At 47.5% G+C, this 17,740-nt stretch overlaps 1 protein-coding gene across 3 annotated transcripts in view; it reads left to right on the top strand.

Moving 5' to 3' along the window:
• Positions 1–17,740, top strand: part of TNPO3 (transportin 3) — a 1,153,743-nt gene that overhangs the window by 924,882 nt on the left and 211,121 nt on the right. Inside the window, exons 16-17 of one of the 3 annotated variants that reach the window (XM_069629554.1) lie at positions 2,643–2,783; positions 11,947–12,063. In XM_069629554.1, coding sequence (XP_069485655.1) covers positions 2,643–2,783; positions 11,947–12,063 — 258 coding nt within the window. Of the gene's footprint in view, positions 1–2,621; positions 2,784–11,946; positions 12,064–17,740 lie in introns of all 3 variants that reach the window. The other 2 variants (XM_069629553.1, XM_069629552.1) reach the window with 2 other exon arrangements.

The following is a 17,740-nucleotide window of genomic DNA, read 5'->3' as shown; positions in this document are numbered from 1 at the left end:
TTGCTCTTGCAGCAGGGAGGTAGTGTCAAGTGAGGGAGGCACCCAAAACTCCCTGCGCCTAATCCCCTTGGTTACAGGAATGCGCCCAAAGGTGATTCGCCGGCTTGCTGTCCGGCAAGGACAGCCACCCTGCTTTGTGATTGACAGCTAGGCTGGAATAAATGGGAGAAACCTGCATAAAAGGCGATGCTTTTTGGCTTGGAAGGTAGAGTCGACCACTGGACGAAGGAATCCGAAGAAGAACTTGGAAGAGACGCCTGCTGCAACTGCTGGACCGTTGGTTTGCCTGGTGAATACCTGCTGCTGTGCTGAAGCTCCGAATTCGCTTTGACTAGAGAAGCCCTGGATGGACCACTTCTCCCCTTGAGTTGGTTGGACCTATCTACTCCAAAGTGAACTTGTTTGGACATCCTTTCAGAGCTGGCTGTAGTTCCACTGCTGTTGGAACCGAAGGGCCAGGGAGAGGAACACCAAATGGAGTGTATCAGTTTTAGGACCGACCCAAGCTGCTGGAAGATCCTCCATCCTCCGGACTCCCAGTAAGCAGGACTGCCGAAGCCTGAGCCACCTCAACAGAGTGCTGGACCCCAGGTGCGAGGAAAGTCCAGAGTGGTATCCGTGAGACAGCGGTAGTGCTATTTGCTGAGATGCGAGGAGCTGAAAACGCAAAGTGCTGCTGTATAGAAGTTGGTCCTTTTCTGTCGCTGACCGTCCCGTTGTGTTGCAGGAGTCCCCAGAAGTCTTCCCTCTTGTCCCCATGAGTGAGGCACAGGAACAACAGTATCTGCTGAGCCACACACGAACAAGAGCCTGATGGAACCATTTCTTCTAACCAAAGATACTGTACAGTTTGAGAGGACTTGCCTCTTGTAGCCGTACTTGATCTCAATTGAGACTTGTCTTGGTTGCTTCTGTAGAGTTGCTTGCATCTTCTACCCCCCTCACAAGCCTCCGAGCTTGAGACCCTACATTGATTCTATTTCTTCTTTTTCTACAAAGACTTCTAAATAAATTGTGCAAGAAGTGCTTCAGCTCACCTAAATTTTTCCCCAATTGACATTGGCTGGCCTGGCTCCCTGAATGACTCTTCTCTCCTCTGCTTGTTTTACCTTCCCTCCAGGAAAGGGTTAACTTGCTTTGCATTGGGGGTTCAAAAGTACTTACCTGCTTCAGAATATTTGTGTGATCTCTTGTTTTTATTCTGAAATCTCTTTACTTTGACACCAAACTCAGTGTTGCTCTAAATGGAACAGTGATATCGTAATGTCCAGTGTCCTAACTAAGTCACCTGGGGGTGTGTCTGTGTGCCACCCCAAATGGGTATTTGCTGATTTAGAGAAACTAAGGGGGTTTATTTTGGAGTGTATTTGTGTTACTATCATATTGCCCCCTTCTGAAGAAGGCTTATTAAAACTGACTGCTAAATAAATTAATAATTGTTTCATCAAGAAACCTTGTGTTTAAGTGTTTATTTTGATACTTGTCACTGTGAATCTCTGTGTAACTCCCCTACAGCTCACATTGACCCCTCTTGAGATAAGCCTGACTACTCATCCACTCTACCAACCTGTGTAATTCAGACTTATACCAAAGGTTGGGTCCCTATTGCCAGGAGGTCAAGGTTGTTGTAGTGCACGCAAAGGGTACTGCTCCAAATCTTGCCTAACACCTCCATATGGCCCACCACCCTCCCCCCTAATAAAACTATTGTCATTAGGCAATGGTAATATTGTCGACACGTCAATGGGGACTGAGGAGTGGCGCCGGTGGGCTGAGTCAGAGAGCACATTCTCCCAGGGCAGCATACTTCTAAATTAAAAGGGGATGAAAAAAGGGTTCCATCCTTGGCGAGGAACGCCCATACAGTATGGGTGAAAGGAGACTATGGACTAGGAGTACGTTAGTCACTACGGTAAGAAATGTATAATTTATTTTACTAGAAAACCTTGAGCAGAAGTGTCATTTGGATACTTGTATGTGTGGATTTCGATGCTATATCTCACATTTCCCCTCTTGAAATAAGTCTGGCCGCTCTGTCACTCTACCAACTTGTGTAGTACAGACCTATACCAATAGGTGGCTTACCTAATACCAAGAGGACAACACTGGTGTAGTCTCCCACAGGGTTAATGCATACAATCTTGCCTAACTGTCACCTTGTTGAAGAAAAGACATTTATTTAAGGTTTCCTACTGTACATCAGTTTCCTAGAAATTTATGGTTGAAATGTTACGACTTTAGACAATGCATGTGTTCTTTATCATAATTCTTTCATTGAATTGCAATCTTCGCCAGTTTAAAGTTGTAACATAATGCTGCACACTACTAATGACACTTGACATTGTGAAGTTTGAGCTACAATTTTTCTTAATGAGCCCCAAAAAGGTATTTGAGTGTGCATATACTAACTACATAAATAATTCAGATAAGCCCTCTGCCATTTAAGGCTTACTCTGCTCTTACTTTGTACTAACTTTCTAAACACCCTAGACATAATTCCTGAAACTCTTCAGCTCCATTTCACTGATTTTGTTGGCTTGAGCTGCATACTTTGGCAAATCTCCCTTCATGAGAGACTTTCACCTCTTCCGTGTTGTAACTTCGCATTCCGCGACTTTTCGAACTTTCTGATCTTCATGCAGATCTGGCCGGTGATGTCGGAGACGCTGAACAAGCACCGGGCTGATAATCGAATCGTGGAACGCTGCTGTCGCTGCCTTAGATTTGCTGTCCGCTGTGTTGGGAAAGGTTCAGCAGCTCTGCTACAACCACTGGTAACTCAGGTGCGATTTCAGACATTCACACTAACATAATATGAGCATTAAAGAAGATGGTAACATACTTCATGTTTTCTTTGATTTCTAATTTGTTTGCAATTAATCTACTTACTCTTGACCTGGCTTTTGTTTTATTTTGCACAAAGTAGTGAATTTAGTGTTTGACATCAGTCTGTGGCAGACACCGGAGCATCCACAATTTGAGAGTTGCTTTTCCTACATACACAAATGATGCCTCCTGAGATTGCCTTTTTGGAACATGAACATGGATTGTGTACAATCTCTTTTTTGAATCGGTTTAAAGCTTGTAGTGGAGCAGTCTTAAGCTTATAACGGCTACTGGCAGTTTTGTTTATCTGATGTGATGAATCTAGCGATATCGTTACCGATTCTCTTTAGAGAAGCTTCTGTTACGTGGCCAGGGAAAGGCAGAAGCTACCCGACTCTTAACCTGGGGCTGTCTGTCTGCGGGAGGACCACGTAGGGGAGGATAAACTCAAGAGAGGCAGGAAAACGCAATCAAAATAAAGCTTCAGATTTTATTCTTAATGACCTCTCCCCACCCCCCCAATGTTCCTTTGCAGCATGCCTGTATGGCTTATTGTGATGCAGATAAAGAATTCACACGTTTTCCTCAACCTTTATTCACTCCCCTGCCCCATGTTTTTTTAACTTTTTTTGTTTTAGTATTGAGACGAGGAAGAGGGATGTAAAAATTAGGATGACCAGGATCGGTAAGCAAACGTTGCTTTCTAGTTTTTGGAAACTGTAAACTAATGCCGGGGAGTTTAAAACCCACCCAGTGAACAAAATACGAGAGAGAGGCAGAGTCTGCAGCGGAACACAGCTTGTGCTGATTATGGTTGGAACTCCGTAGGCAAGCGAACTGTGGAAAGCAGCACAGACGCTGTGGAGAACGGTGTGCTGAGAGACTGGCCAAAAGAAGCTTACAGCTTTATTGCTGTAGGCAGCTAGATGCAAAGAAGATAATGCAGGAGCCACACTGTTCACACGACTCACGCCCAGTCAGCGAACTGAAGGAGACATAAGTATGCGAGTGATGCCAGAGTTGCCTGGTAAACCCTGAGAGACTGAAGGTGTTACCGGAGGGCTTGAGAGAGTGTTGGATAACATTAACAGCGCGAGAAAGCCTAATTAAAATAATTGGAGGAACTGATAAAAATAGGACCAGTTTTAAGAAGGGGTTGGTAACCCAATACCTGGAGAGAGGTTGGTGCGAAAAAGTACAGTGTGAACAAGGGATTGATGGCCCAATGCTTGTAAAATGACATTGATACTAATATGTGCAGTGTTAAATGGTCTGTGACCCAATATCGGAAAAGCATTATTTCTTGGATGAAAAAGTGAGTAGAGAACGGAAAAGCCCTGGCAGGATTGTGAACCAGGCAAACGGTGAGTCTAGGACTCTCATCCATGCAAGGATTGAAAGCCCTGGCAGGAGAGTAAACCAGGCCCTGTGCGAGTCTGGTACCCGCACACAAGAAACATAATTGTGATGATATGGCAGAAGAGTAAGCCAGGAGTAAGAAGGGAAGTAAACATGAAAACGTGATAACAAATACAAAAAGGGAAGACCCATACCCCTTTTAAGGATCAGTAATAAAGTTGCAATACGGTGGCAGGGGAGAGTACACCAGGAGTAAAAAGATGAACGTCAAAGGGAAGCACCATACCCCTTTTAAGATTGAGATATGGAGTGAGATGGACTGTATATTCAAGAGAACTGTGTGTTTAAAAGAAACTCAAGGGAATGCTTACCCCCCAACCCTCCCACACCCTGGAATAACCTGTACTGTATTAATATATTGGATGGTGAAAAACAGAAGGAACAAAGGGAAAGGGTTCTTTTCCTTAAAACTTTGGAAGCATAATAATTGTAGACACTCAAGGGAAAAGTCGTCCCCCTTGAAACTGTGAAGTGAAATATTGTTTCTGATGCTTGTTAATCTGCTTAGAATTACATGATGTGCATATGGTCTGACATCCAGTGGTAACTGCGGAGTCTTGCATCTTGTCTTTCGGGGACTGAAAGGGGACGTCGGCATAGGCGTGTCTGTAACATTATCCCTATCGTGACGTATAATGTACCCAAAATCCCTCTCGGGCCAGATCCCTCAGATTGTTTTTTTTTCCGCCCAGATAACTGGTCGCCCTATTGCAGAGCTTTTTCATAAGAGACATTGTTATACCTTTATCGACTTTGACGATCATCCCCTGATAGCAACTTCGACGGTGCTTCCTGTGCTACGCCGAAGACTGCTGTGGACTTTGATGCCTAAACTCCGGCAGTGGAGCCGTCCAGGTAGCTGGGCCCTCTGGCCAGCCTACACAGTAGGGAGAGTGGGGTTGGGGTGGTCATATCCTTTAAGCTATGTCTCTCCTCTTTCCCCCTCTTTGCCCTCTAGGTCTGGTCAAACTCTTTATTACCTTTTGCTATGCAAAGGACACCATTTAGGTTTTGCTCTCTTGCAGGGCCAGATACCCTTGGAAGGACGAGCATGATATAAGTGCGATAATTGTCTACCCCTTGACCACGACGAAACGCGACCCCTTTGACCTAAGAAGCGCTGCGTTAAGAGGTGGGCCGCCTACGGCATGTCACAGGCTGGATCTTGTTCCCACACCGCCGCACCCGCTGAAAGTGATGGGGGCACTAGTGATGACTAGGCATCCGTGTCGGATGCCGTCGACCTCACAACGGACACCTCTAGGTCCGCCACGCCCGTCCCCGACCCCGCTAGGCCTTGCGCGAGTCACACTATGGGGAAAACATCTGGTGACAAGGGCGTACAAGATCTCAAACAAACAACCCCTGCCCTGGTTTCGACGGTACCGTTGAAGCGGGCGAAAGCGCCGACCGGACCACCAAAAGTTTCGATGGAATCCTCTGATCCTCGATCAACAGCCTTCCCTGCTTCCGCGTCTTGCGACTGGGCCTTCAGAAAATAAGGGCGCTCCCTCCAAACCACTTTCGGCCGTCGAGGCACGCTCGTCTGACGCTCAGACGCCCTCTAAGTCCCCGGTAGGGGAAAAATCTACCGCTAGGCCTCCTAGTCGCCCGGTAGTAGAAAAATCTACTGCTAGGCCTCCTAGTCATACGGCACGCCCCACTTTGCCGAAAATCGCCGAAACCATTGCTAGGATTGCTTCGGCAGTGGGGCTGGAGCCTAAAGACGCAACGAAGCACAAGGAGAAGGCTGCGGACACGCTGAAAGACGCGCCACAACTCCCCGATGCTCAAGATGATTATGAGGAGAGTGGGGAGCCTTTGGCTAGCTCCATCGGAAACAAATTTCAGCGCCATAGGGAGGAAAATGAAAATTTTCCACTTTTTGACCCTTCTGGTTCATCTAAATGGACCAAAGAAAAATTTGAAGGGTGCATGGACTGTTTGGAAAAGTTTCTCAATTTCAGAGCAGCCTACCCCCCAAGAGACCTCGGAAGGACTCTCCCTTTGTGCCGGTTTCTAAATTTCCTAGAAATGTTGGACCTTCTCAAGAATAGTTCACTTCATTCCGCCCAGAAGATGAGATCCAGATGGACACTTACCAGGACATTTTTGATGAGGAACAAGACTATACTGTGGATGACCAGGCGTATCCCACAGAAGGCTGGGAAGACACTCACCAGGTTGAGACGGAACCATGGACACTCCGTATTCACGACCAGAACACAGATGTCCTGTGTTAGGATTCCCCTCCCTCCAATCCGACCTGCCAAGCTTCCCCAGTGGACGATCAGATGGCATTCAGTGCCATCTTAAAGGCGGCAGATTATTTTACAGTTGCCCCCCAGGAGGCCCTTCTTGAACAAGATTTCGTGGAGGGTATTCTTAAAGAAAAAACTCCTTCCAGTCAAGCCATAACTCTCCTAAATTCCATTAAAAGGAGATTGGCTCCTTCCCTGATCACACCAGCTCAGAATAGGGCAGTGAATCCAAGAGTGGCGTAATTATTTCGGCCACCGGCTACTGACCCTACATATATTAAAGGCCATGGCACCCCCGACTCCCTAGTGGTTACCACCACCCGGAAACTGGCGGGAGTACCCCTTACTACGGGAGAGGCACCTCCCGATAAGGAGTCAAAAAGATTGTATGCCTTTTGTAAGCGAATTACCACGGCAGCTGCTTTTACCACGTGCATAGCAAACACTACGTTGCTTGCCAGTTATGCTGATGCACAGTGGAACCTTATACAAGGTCTCCAGGAGGTGCCTGAACCCACAAGAACCAGATTACTCGCTGTTGTGGCAGAGGGCAGGCAGGTCAACCAAAATGTACTAAAAAAACACTCTGGATACTGCAGAGACGGCAGAAAGATCCCTAGCCCAGGGCACCCTGCTCAAACGGCACGCTTGGCTCTGAAACTCGGGCTTCAAGCCGGAGACCCAAGCATCCTTTTTTAAACCTATCGAGGAGTCCAATCTCTTTGGTAAAGCAGTCGACGATGTTATAGAGACTGCCAAAAAAGAGCACAAGACTCTTAAATCCCTTTAGCAAATCACACAAACCCTCTCCCCTCCCTTTCCCCTCCCAGTGGGGAAGCAGTTCCCGCTGGTCCTTTCAAGGCCAATCCTGTTCCGCACAAAACATGTGCAATACAGGAAGCACCTGGAACTCAGGACAAGCATCCAGCGCCCCCACCAACTATCCAGCTAGGGGTCAGCGGTGCAGGAGAGGCAGAGGCCCCAATTCCAGGGAAGCCGCAGCCTCTGGTCAGAAATGACCTGGGGATCCAGGTCCCCTCCCATGTCACCCCGGTTAGGGGGGGAGCTTAACATCTTTCCTTTCGGCATGGTAGGGGATTACATCAGACCAGTGGGTTCTAAAAACGGTCACCCAACGGGTACTGTGTGAAATTAGCCCGACCCCCACAATTCAGACCGCCCAGAGCACGACACCTGACGCCGGACCATCTGTGAATCCTAATACAAGAAGTAGAGCCACTTCTGGAAAAGGACGCCATAGAAGCCGTCCATATTCTTCAGGTAAACAAGGGTATTTATTCAGTGTACTTCCTTGTACCCAAAAATGACCTCACCATGCGCCCTGTTAGACTTGTGCCCAGTGAACAAATTTGTCAAACCACAAGTTTCGTATGGTAACACTGCAGGAAGTAATCCCACTGTTGAAACAGGGAGATTACATGGCAATGTTGGACATGAAAGATGCATATTTTCATATTTCAATGTTGCCAGCGCACAGAAAATATCTAAGGTTCATGATAGAGGACAAAGCACTATCAGTTCAAAGTACTCCCCTTCGGCATTGCCTTGGCACCAAGGGTGTTTACGAAGGTCCTGGCAGTAGCAGCAGCACACCTGCGCAGACTATCCGTCCCTGTTTACCCTTACCTCGACGACTGGCTCATATCAGGGGACTCTTACGAAACGTGCCTAGTGGATACTCAGAAGACAATAGACCTCCTGTTCAGTCTGGGATTCTCCATCAATGAGAAGAAATCCAGCTTCGACCCCAGCCCCCAGTCAAGCAATTTCTAGGGGCTCTGATTCGGACAAAGGACGGCCTTTTCTTCCCCTCCCAACGAGAGGGTTCAGAACATACTTTCTCAGATCCCTCCATATGTAGCCAGTCGGGAAGTGACGGTACGCAAGGCCATGCGCTTGCTAGGTATGATGGCGTCATGCATTTACTTGATTCCCCACGCGCCGCTGCGAAATTGTCCCATGCAAGAGTGGCTCAACAGCAAGTTTTCAGGCCAGCGGACAATGTGAAGATCTGGTAGTTCTCATCAGCCCTCGTTCTCTCTCTGCAGTGGTGGTCGAGGGAAAACCTCTTGAAGGGAAAGACCTTAACCACTCCTGCAGTAGAAGCCACTTTCACAAGACACATCTCTCAAGGGGTGGGGGGAGCAGGGGGGAGAATCACCTGCTTCACTAGACAACACATGGAGTGTGATCCCCACAAGTAGCATCCAACCATTTAAATCTGTTGGAGCTGCTAGCAGTATTCAAAGCACTGAAGGCCTTTCAGACACAGCTACAGGGGAATACAGTCCTGGTCCTGACAGACAGCACCAGAGCCATGTATTACCTAAACAAAAAGAGGGCACACAATCTTCAGGGCGATCAGAGCTGTCCCAGAACATTTGGATGTGGGCTCTCAGACACAAGATGTTCCTACTGTCACAACAATTTCCAGGAGAACTCAAATCTTCTAGCAGACGTGCTCAGCAGAGATTTCCCACTGCCCATAGAATACGAATGGCGTCTGCACGAAGACATAGTCTGCAACGTCTTCGCAGAATGGGGCTTCCCAGAGATCGACCTGTTCCCAACTCAGGAGAACGCCCAATGCCAAGACTACGCCTCCAGGTACCCCCAGAACCGCTCCAAGGGGAACGGGCTCTGCATAACATGGCCAGGGAAATTTGTCTACGCTTTTCCTCCCCTTCTCAACAAGATAGTGCACATGATGCACCAGGAACCAGTTACCATGATCTTGTTGGCCCCATGTGGGCCTGCCAAACCTGGTTCGCTCGTCTGATGGAAATGGCACTCTTACATCCCCTCCATAAACCCCCGCCCCCCCCCACTCACCCCACCTCTCTGTGAAACTACCCTGCCCGTACAACATGTTGTCTCAGGACAGAGGGGAGACACTACCCCCATGCCAGCAAACTCTGAATTTAGCGGCCTGGCTCCTGAGGTCATAGTTTGAACACCTTCAACTCCCTCAGAGATGCATGGACATACTCTGGGAGGCCAGAAAACCTAACGCTCGTTATTGCTATTCCAGTAAGTGGAAACGCTTTGTCATCTGGTGTAAAACCAAAGGCATCAATCCCATTGACTTCTCGCCTGCCCACATTGTGTTGTACCCAACTCATTTGTTAGACTCAGTTTTAGTTTTTAATTCCCTAAAGGTTCATCTAGCTGCTCGATCAGCCTACACTGTCAAAACAGAAAGTGTTGTGGCAGAAAATACCTGTTACTAAGGCTTTATTGGAAGGGGTTAAGAGAATTCACTCCCCACCCCCCACCCTTTTTAACCCAGCTCCCGGATGGGATCTAAAGTGGTTTTGACCAGACTCATGGGGTCTCCCTTTGAACCAATGCATAAAGCAAGTCTAAAAGACCTTACTCACAAGACAGCCTTCCAAGTGGCTATCACTTCTATTAGAAGGGTTAGCGAACTACAGGCCCTTTCAGTTCTAGACCATTTTTTTACAGTCCACAGGGATAAGGTGGTTCTGCGCACTCATCCCAGATTTGCGCCTAAATTCGAATGAAGCCTACACACAGATGTGCGCAGGACAGTCAGGTTTTACCTGGAAAGGACGAAACCACTGAGGACGACAAACCAGTTTTTTGTTTCAGTGGCAGCTGGTAGAAAAGGGAATCATGTCTCTAATTCTGCTATCTCAAGGTGGATTGTTAAATGCATCACACTTTGTTATACTCTTGCTATGAGAGAACTGCCCTTCAAGCCTAGAGCACACACTACTCTGGGCACTTAGGGCTTCCATAGCATTCATTGCAAATGTTCCCCTTGAGTCCATTTGCAAAGCGGCAACCTTGAGTTCTGTACATTCTCCAGCATGGGGTCTGGCATGGATTCACATGCTCATGAATATTCCCCGTCGTCAGGCTGGGAATCCTCGGTAAAGAAAAAACCAGTATCAGTTTCGTTTCTGATCTGTCTTTCGTAGTAATAACCAATCACTGGTCTCTGCGTCATACTGACCACAGCCAATGACTGCCCTCTACCTAAGCACCGCCTCTGGCAGCCATCTTCAGATTCTGAAGAATGTTCTTACTTTAAGATTCCTTTTGATTTCCCAAGGGCTCACTAATGTGTTCCGCCATCCCCTTTCTAGGTGCCAGTTTGGGATCTGAATTTGGTTTTGGAATTCCTGATGGGTGCTCCGTTTGAACCTTTGCACTCTTGTCCTTTGAGATTGTTGTCTTTCATGACAGTGTTCTTGGTTGCGGTTACTTCTGCTCGCTGAGTGAGTGAATTGCAGGCACTTTCATCTAAGCCGCCCTTTACTGTGTCCCACAAGGATAGGGTTGTACTGAGGGTACGTTCTTCCTTTCTACCTAAAGTAGGATTTGAATTTCATTTAAGCCAGAAAGTGGTTCTTCCGTCTTTCTATCCTCCTCATCCTGGTAAGGAAGAGGAGCGACTCCATAGGGTGGACCCTAGGAGAGCTCTGAGCTTTTATATTTCTTGGATGTCCAGGGTCAGAGTGGACGATCAACTCTTTGTGGGATATGCTGGACACCGATTGGGCCAGGCTGTTACCAAACAGACTTTGTCCAGGTGGATTATCCTCACCATTACTGAATGTTACTGATTGGCGGGTAAGGACAGTTCCGCTTAGGAATATTTGTGATACAGCCCCATTGGCTTCTATCCACACCTTTGTTAAACATTACTCCCTGGATACGATCCATGGTCAAGATATGGGCCTTTGGTAAGGCGGTTCTTTATCCCGCCATCTGATTGGGTGCTCTTCTTTTCCCTCCTCCATTTCATAGTACTGCTTTGGGAGTCTGTCAAAGAGGTGGAATACGTTGGAGGACACAATCCATTCGAAGAACAAGTTACTTACCAACTGGTAAACTTCTTTCGATTGGATGTTCCTCCAGCGTATTCCACATCGCCCTCCCAGGCTACGGGTGCCGTGCATCCTATTTATAGCGTCCAGTGACGTCGCCCTCAACGGAGGCCTTTGAGGGACATCGACTCAATGCCATCGACGCAGGACGCCCTTTGCAGAAAAAGTTTCCGAAGTACACAGCTGTGGACGTTACATGTCAAAGATGTGGAATATGTTGGAGGAACATCCAATCGAAAGAACATTACCAGTTGGTAAGTAACTTGTTTACTTAATGTGAAACTTGTTACTGTGTGAGTCTTACTCTTGATGCCTTACCCGGTGTAAACATAAGGCTTGCCTAAAATCTGCCTTGTCCACTTTTAGAGCTTTGGTTCCTCATTATATCCACACTACATAACTCCCAGGCCATTGCTTTCATAAAAATAATTCTTTTTTTTAGCATCACTTGTCAGACGTCGTATCATCCAGCTGTAAACCACTCTGCATTCATCCAAATGTGTTTGCAAGTTTTTCATCTTCATAATATTTTAGTGATTTATTTTTTAAACATTTTTTCACAGATGGTGAATGTGTATCAAGTTCACCAGCATTCATGTTTTCTCTACCTGGGCAGTATCTTAGTTGATGAGTACGGAATGGAGGAAGGGTGCCAACAGGGACTGCTGGACATGCTGCAGGTAAGTCGTCACTGGGAAAGTTTCTTCAATGGATTACTTAAGGTGCATAGGTAAATGTTTTCAGAGATGCTCTGGTTTGTTTGTGAATGTCAATGATTGAGCAGTTAAAAGTATCCCCATTTTTTCCCAATCTAAATAAATGAGTTATCAGAGCTCTGGTAATTCCCCTTGCTATCTGTGATAAGGCCACCCAGTCATGGATTCGTGGAATTCTGGGAATTTTTGCTGCTCACTTTAAATTTAGGAAAAGTACGCGTCTAAGCATTCAAATGGAGAAAAACAGGACTATGTGGCCTTCTCAAGCATAGTAAGTGAAACTTGTGCCACGTGGACGTTCTTTCTACACTTTATGTAGCTCTATTCGGACATCTTATCCCACATCCAAACCAGATAACAGCTTTTAAAACAATTGAATACATCATTAAACCATGCCACCTGTGAATATCCTAACCTATTTATGAACTCTTTAATTTAAATTTTGTGATATCCCATGGTTTGCTGCTGCTGTGAAGACCCAATTGGAGGAAACCGTAGATTCTATGGGTAACATTGGGAGAGGTGGGCCATGCTCTATCTTGGAGGCCAGCGTAGTACTTTCCAGAAAGACAACACAAATGGCCAGCTTATAGAATGAGACACTTTTCTTTGTTTATCCTTTTAATGTTTGTGCTGTGAAATGGTTAATTGCTCTTAGTATGGCCATGTGTGGTTTTTAATTTCAATGTATTTTTCTAATTAAAGTAAATCCTGCAGCCGCAGTCGAAGATGGGCATGTTGTCAAATCTCTGGCAGCTCTCTGCTCTACCTGGCATTAAGTAGCTGTTGGGGAGAATTTTCATTTATGTGCCAATTCACTTTAGCCTTGGAGACCTTCCAGTCTTTTGCTGGACTCGGGGCTTTTTAATTTTTACTCCTGAGTGAGTGGGACCTTTTTTCTCACTTATGTGTTTTCCTGACTATGATGTTCTACGTTCCTTTGTTTTATGGCGTCTGGTAAACTCAATGGGCATCTGCTCTTGCATTGTGATACACAGCACCTTTTGTGCAGTACCACTAAGAAGTCCCTTGGACTTCTCAATGTCGAACTACATTTTCTTGGATGAACAACTATTCCCACGAATAGTAAAATGATTCCTGTCTTGCTCAGGGTCGGACTGGGACAAGAAATAGGCCAGGACACCCCAAAAAAAGTGGCCCACCCCTCACCTCAAAAAGTGTCCCACCCCTCACCTCAAAAAAGTGGCCCTCAAACCATCATCCGTGAATCGTGTCAATTCACGACTTAACAGAAAATGCTACTTATGGAGGGTTCATGTGTCTGTTGCATGTTATGGTTCCTTGTGATCAGCCTCAGGGACCAAAGTACAGACTAGGAGAAACCCACCACTAAATTATGTACACCGTTGGCGAGTTCTGTACACCCAAATGAGCTATCACCATTATTCTACAGAACTCGGGTGACAAATAGTTGGGTGCTGTTTGCCACATTTTGGAAGCATGCGTTTCCCTTCCCTCCATACGTTTTACATACCTCAAGATTCAACCTTTTGTAGCCACATGCAACAGGGCCGATGAAAAAAAAAAAGACAACGATTTTGTTAATGGCAGATGAGATGAAAACACATTGAAATGTATGGATGGGTTAGGGGTGAACTGATATCATGGTGGGGGTGGGGGTTGCCAAAGCATGGCAGTGGTCAGGTTACTCAGGTCTAGTTTTGTGCGAGCATCTCAGTTCTAGTGGCTAAGTGGACAGGCCAATAGTCTTTTTCGTTATTCAAGCAACAAGCATGAGCCATTTTGTCTGTCGACCGATGGTTAACCCCCCCCCCCCCCCATCTTTTTCAGATAAACGTCCTCTTGTACATGCCATGGTGCAAAAATGCTGGGCTGTACAGACGGCTGGGTCACAGTTCCTTCCACAATCACGCTGCATAACAGAAACAAGGGTGGACATAATAAAAACACATTGTGGCCATAATTGAATATTTTAGCGATATTAATTCCAGGCACAAAGAGCAGACCGGTGTAGGTCTTGTTTCACCAACTTGCACCAAGTTAATAGCTGTAACCGGTTCAGTCCAGGAAAAGCAAAATAAATAAACACGGTCAGCATTCTACACCCGTTCTCTATTATTGACATTCTGCTCTGGAAACAAATGATCCGGACCAGGCAGGCAGGCCAGGTTCACACACACAGCCCATTCAACAAAGAGTAATAAAAGGTCACTAACCCTCCCCTCAAGCGTGGCATGACACTGCTGAAGGAAGCTGTTCTGCTCTTGCCTTTGCATGGGATATCAAAGTAGTTGGCCAATTTCTCAGTGTGATTAATTGGTAACTGAGAGCAGTTCATGTGCTACTCCTTAGGATTCAGATAAAACAATATACTGGGAAAATGTGACTCTGCTCGACCAGACTTGTTTCTAGATTGGAATGGCAGCAAGTGACAGGGAAAAGTAATGTGGATGCACATTGTTTTTTTAAAAAAAAATGTTTAGGATTTATATAGCGCTATGAACCCTCAGGCATCTGAGCGCTGCTGCTACCACCACAGTCTGTGTGGTGCTCATTTATCGATCTCGGAAGGATGAGAAGCTGAGTTTGGCACTGCTGGGATTCAAATCTGCATCAGCAGGCTCTGCACGGATGTCAAAGCGAGCACTCTGTTGTGCTAGAAACTAATGCCTGGCAACCAGCAGCAACCCTGGCCAGTGGCCACTTGGATGAAGAGCTGCAGTACATGATGTAAATGTAAATTTGCATGGAAAATGTTGCAGACTTTTCGGTAAAACAAACTGCACACTGTGCACCTAGTCCGGTAACACACTCCAAAGATTGCGAGCCATTTGACATGGCTGCTGTGCTGGGGCGCCGGCCCCCGGACCCAACCAGTGCGATTTTGTACAAGCTGGCGAGGCCCACCTCACAGGCGCATGCCCCTGCCGAGTCAGGCAGGCAAATACCAGCAAGACAGCATCGATGAATCATGAGGACAATGGTATTCAGCTCAGTGTGGCGCATCATCAGCTAATGTGTAGTTTGAGGCACTGAGGGCTGCCGGGCGTCCCAGGCCACCGAGTGCAGCCCACTGTTAGACACAATAAAAAGGGCCTTCCTGTATGGCGCCGCTCTGCTGCACTGCATGCAGACAGAGAACCCTGTCACCGACCACCACCACCCCCAAATTCTTACCTGTCCTCAGCCCAGGAGTCTCCACAGACCGTCTACGATTCTCTTCTTCGGTCCTCTTTTGGACTTCGGGTCCGCCACGGCTGGTGGCTGTGGGGTGAGGGGGGCTGGCAGACGGCAGTCGCAGTGGCACTGCCACTGCTAGCACTGCGGTGTGACTCTGCGGCAAGTTGGCACTAGTGACATCGTCAAGTGGCAGACTGGTCTGCTGCTGACTGCTGCTGAACTGTGCTGCTGCACACCGGTGTCAGTCGTGGGCCGGGCTGGCCAAAATCCTCATGCCCAGGTCAGGAGAGGCCAATTTATATCCTCCAAAGTCAGAGGCTCTCCGAGCAGTCGCGTCACATGTAGTCCATGGCGGCACAGAGTCTGTCAGCGGCCCAGCCCCAGGCACAACTAAGTTGCTTTCAGCTTTGCAAAGTGCAACACATTCGTTGTTACTTCCTGCAAAGTTGAAAGCAACTTGTTGTTAGAGTAACTGATGTGCCGCACACACGCACAGGGGGGCCCGGGCCAGGCCAGCCTGGCCGAGCCGCCCCCAGCCTCCCTGCAGAACTCCAGCCAGGCCAACCTGCCGCAGGTGCTATAATATTAGCACTTCAGAGAGTGACTTTACTTAATCACAGAGCAAGCCGGGGCCAGGGGGCAGGCCCCGGCGAGCACAGAACTGGATGCGAGCTGCGATCACCAAGTGGCTGCACGGTCGCCGCGGCACACGAGGCTGAGGGAGCTTGCATGCATGATGCAAAATGCACATAATTATGCATGAATCGATGCTGCATGCAAATCAAATCACATCAAAGCAAGGTAACACAATGTGTATGTTACCTTGCTTTGATGAATATGCCCCAAGCCCCAGCCCGCCCTACTAGTGCGTGTGTGCAAGTTTTCTTCCACGACCGCCAATCCATTAGCGAGGCATCCAGCTCAGCCGTTCAGCCTCAGGGAGCTGCCTGCTGTTTCTGCTTGGGCCGGCCCACTAGCGACCAGCCATAGACAGCGCCGCAAGCGGCTCGGCACGGCAGCAGGCAGCCTCAGATTCAAATCACAAAAACAAAAAAAACCTGCCCGCCTACTGACAGAACACTGTGACTGCTGCTGCTCAGTCAGGCCGCTCGCGGCGCTCGGCATGCAGCGTGTGCCGCATGCGAGTGAGACTCTAATAAAAAAAAACCAAGGCTAAACAAGAGGTAAGTTCTCTTAGACTTTACAGTACCTCTAGTTAGAAGAAATGGTTCCAGCTGGCTTCTGTTCCTGTGCAGATCCTGTTGTTCCTGAGCCTTAGTCGTGGGGACAAGATGGAGGACGTCAGGGACTCCTGCTCTGCAATGGGAAGGTCAGCGGCAGCAATGGGCAAACTTCGATTCGGTGGTTCTTCTGTGTTTCAGCTCCTCGCGTCTGACAGCAAATGGCAACGCGGCGGTTCTCGGATACCACTTCAGACTTTCCTTGCTTATGGGATCCAGCACTCTGTTGAGGTGGCTCAGGCTTGGTCAGTCCTGCATCAGGGAAGTCTGAGGATCTTCTGAGCACGCGGGGACTGACTTAAAAGCAGCACACAATCTGGTGTTCCTCTCCCTGGCACTTCAGTTCCAGCAGCAGCCGGAGTGGAAATACAACTAGCTTTGAGAGGATGTCCAGACGGGCTTACTTTTGAGTTGATTGGTCCCACCAACTCAAACGGAGAAGTCGTTCTTGCAGGGCTTTTCTAATCGAGGTGAATTCGGAGCTTCAGCAGAGCAGCAGGGCTTCACCGCGCAAACCGACGGTCCGGGAGTTGCAGCAGGCGTCTCTTCCAAGTTCTTCTGCAGATTCCTTCGTCTAGTGGTCGACTCTACCTTCCAAACCAAAAAGCCTTACCTTTTATGCAGGTTTCTCCCATTCATTCCAGCCTAGCTGTCAATCACACAGCAGGTTGGCTGTCCTTGCCGGACAGCCATCTGGCCAATGACCTTTGGGTGCATTCCTGTAACAAAAGGGATTAAGCACAGGGAGTTTCGGGCACCTCACTCACTTCCTGCCCCTGCCAGACATACTGGAGCCAGATGCGGGCTTCACTTGTGAATTCCACCAAAGACAAAATTAGCAAAGGGATCAAACCTGGATTGGCGCATGCAGAGTAAATCTCAAGAAGGACCTTTCCGACCAGAAATGGCAAAAGAAGACTGGGGCCATTTTGACGAAATGGGCACCCATGGTTGCCTTACCGTGGCTGCGAACGCAGCCCACTGTAAAAACACACAAAGGTAGTAAAAAGTAAACCACTGCCACCGGCCATTAATTGTAGAATATGTAGCATAAAAATGTTACATGATAAACTAGACAAAGGCGGTACTAAGTAACCTAACCCCTCCAGCACCTCATGGTAAGATGTGTGCTGGGTTTAGAAAGTTACAAAATGTAAGTAAAGTCAATTTCACTTCACTGCTCTTCGTAACAGTAGTTTTACCAAGAGAGAAGATTTAAACCTTGGGGAAATCTGACT

This window comes from Ambystoma mexicanum, chromosome 12 (assembly GCF_040938575.1).
Source record: "Ambystoma mexicanum isolate Mex_15411 chromosome 12, UKY_AmexF1_1, whole genome shotgun sequence".
NCBI lineage: Eukaryota > Metazoa > Chordata > Amphibia > Caudata > Ambystomatidae > Ambystoma > Ambystoma mexicanum.
Note: the sequence above shows the minus strand (reverse complement) of the source record. Positions and strands in the feature narration are given on the sequence as shown.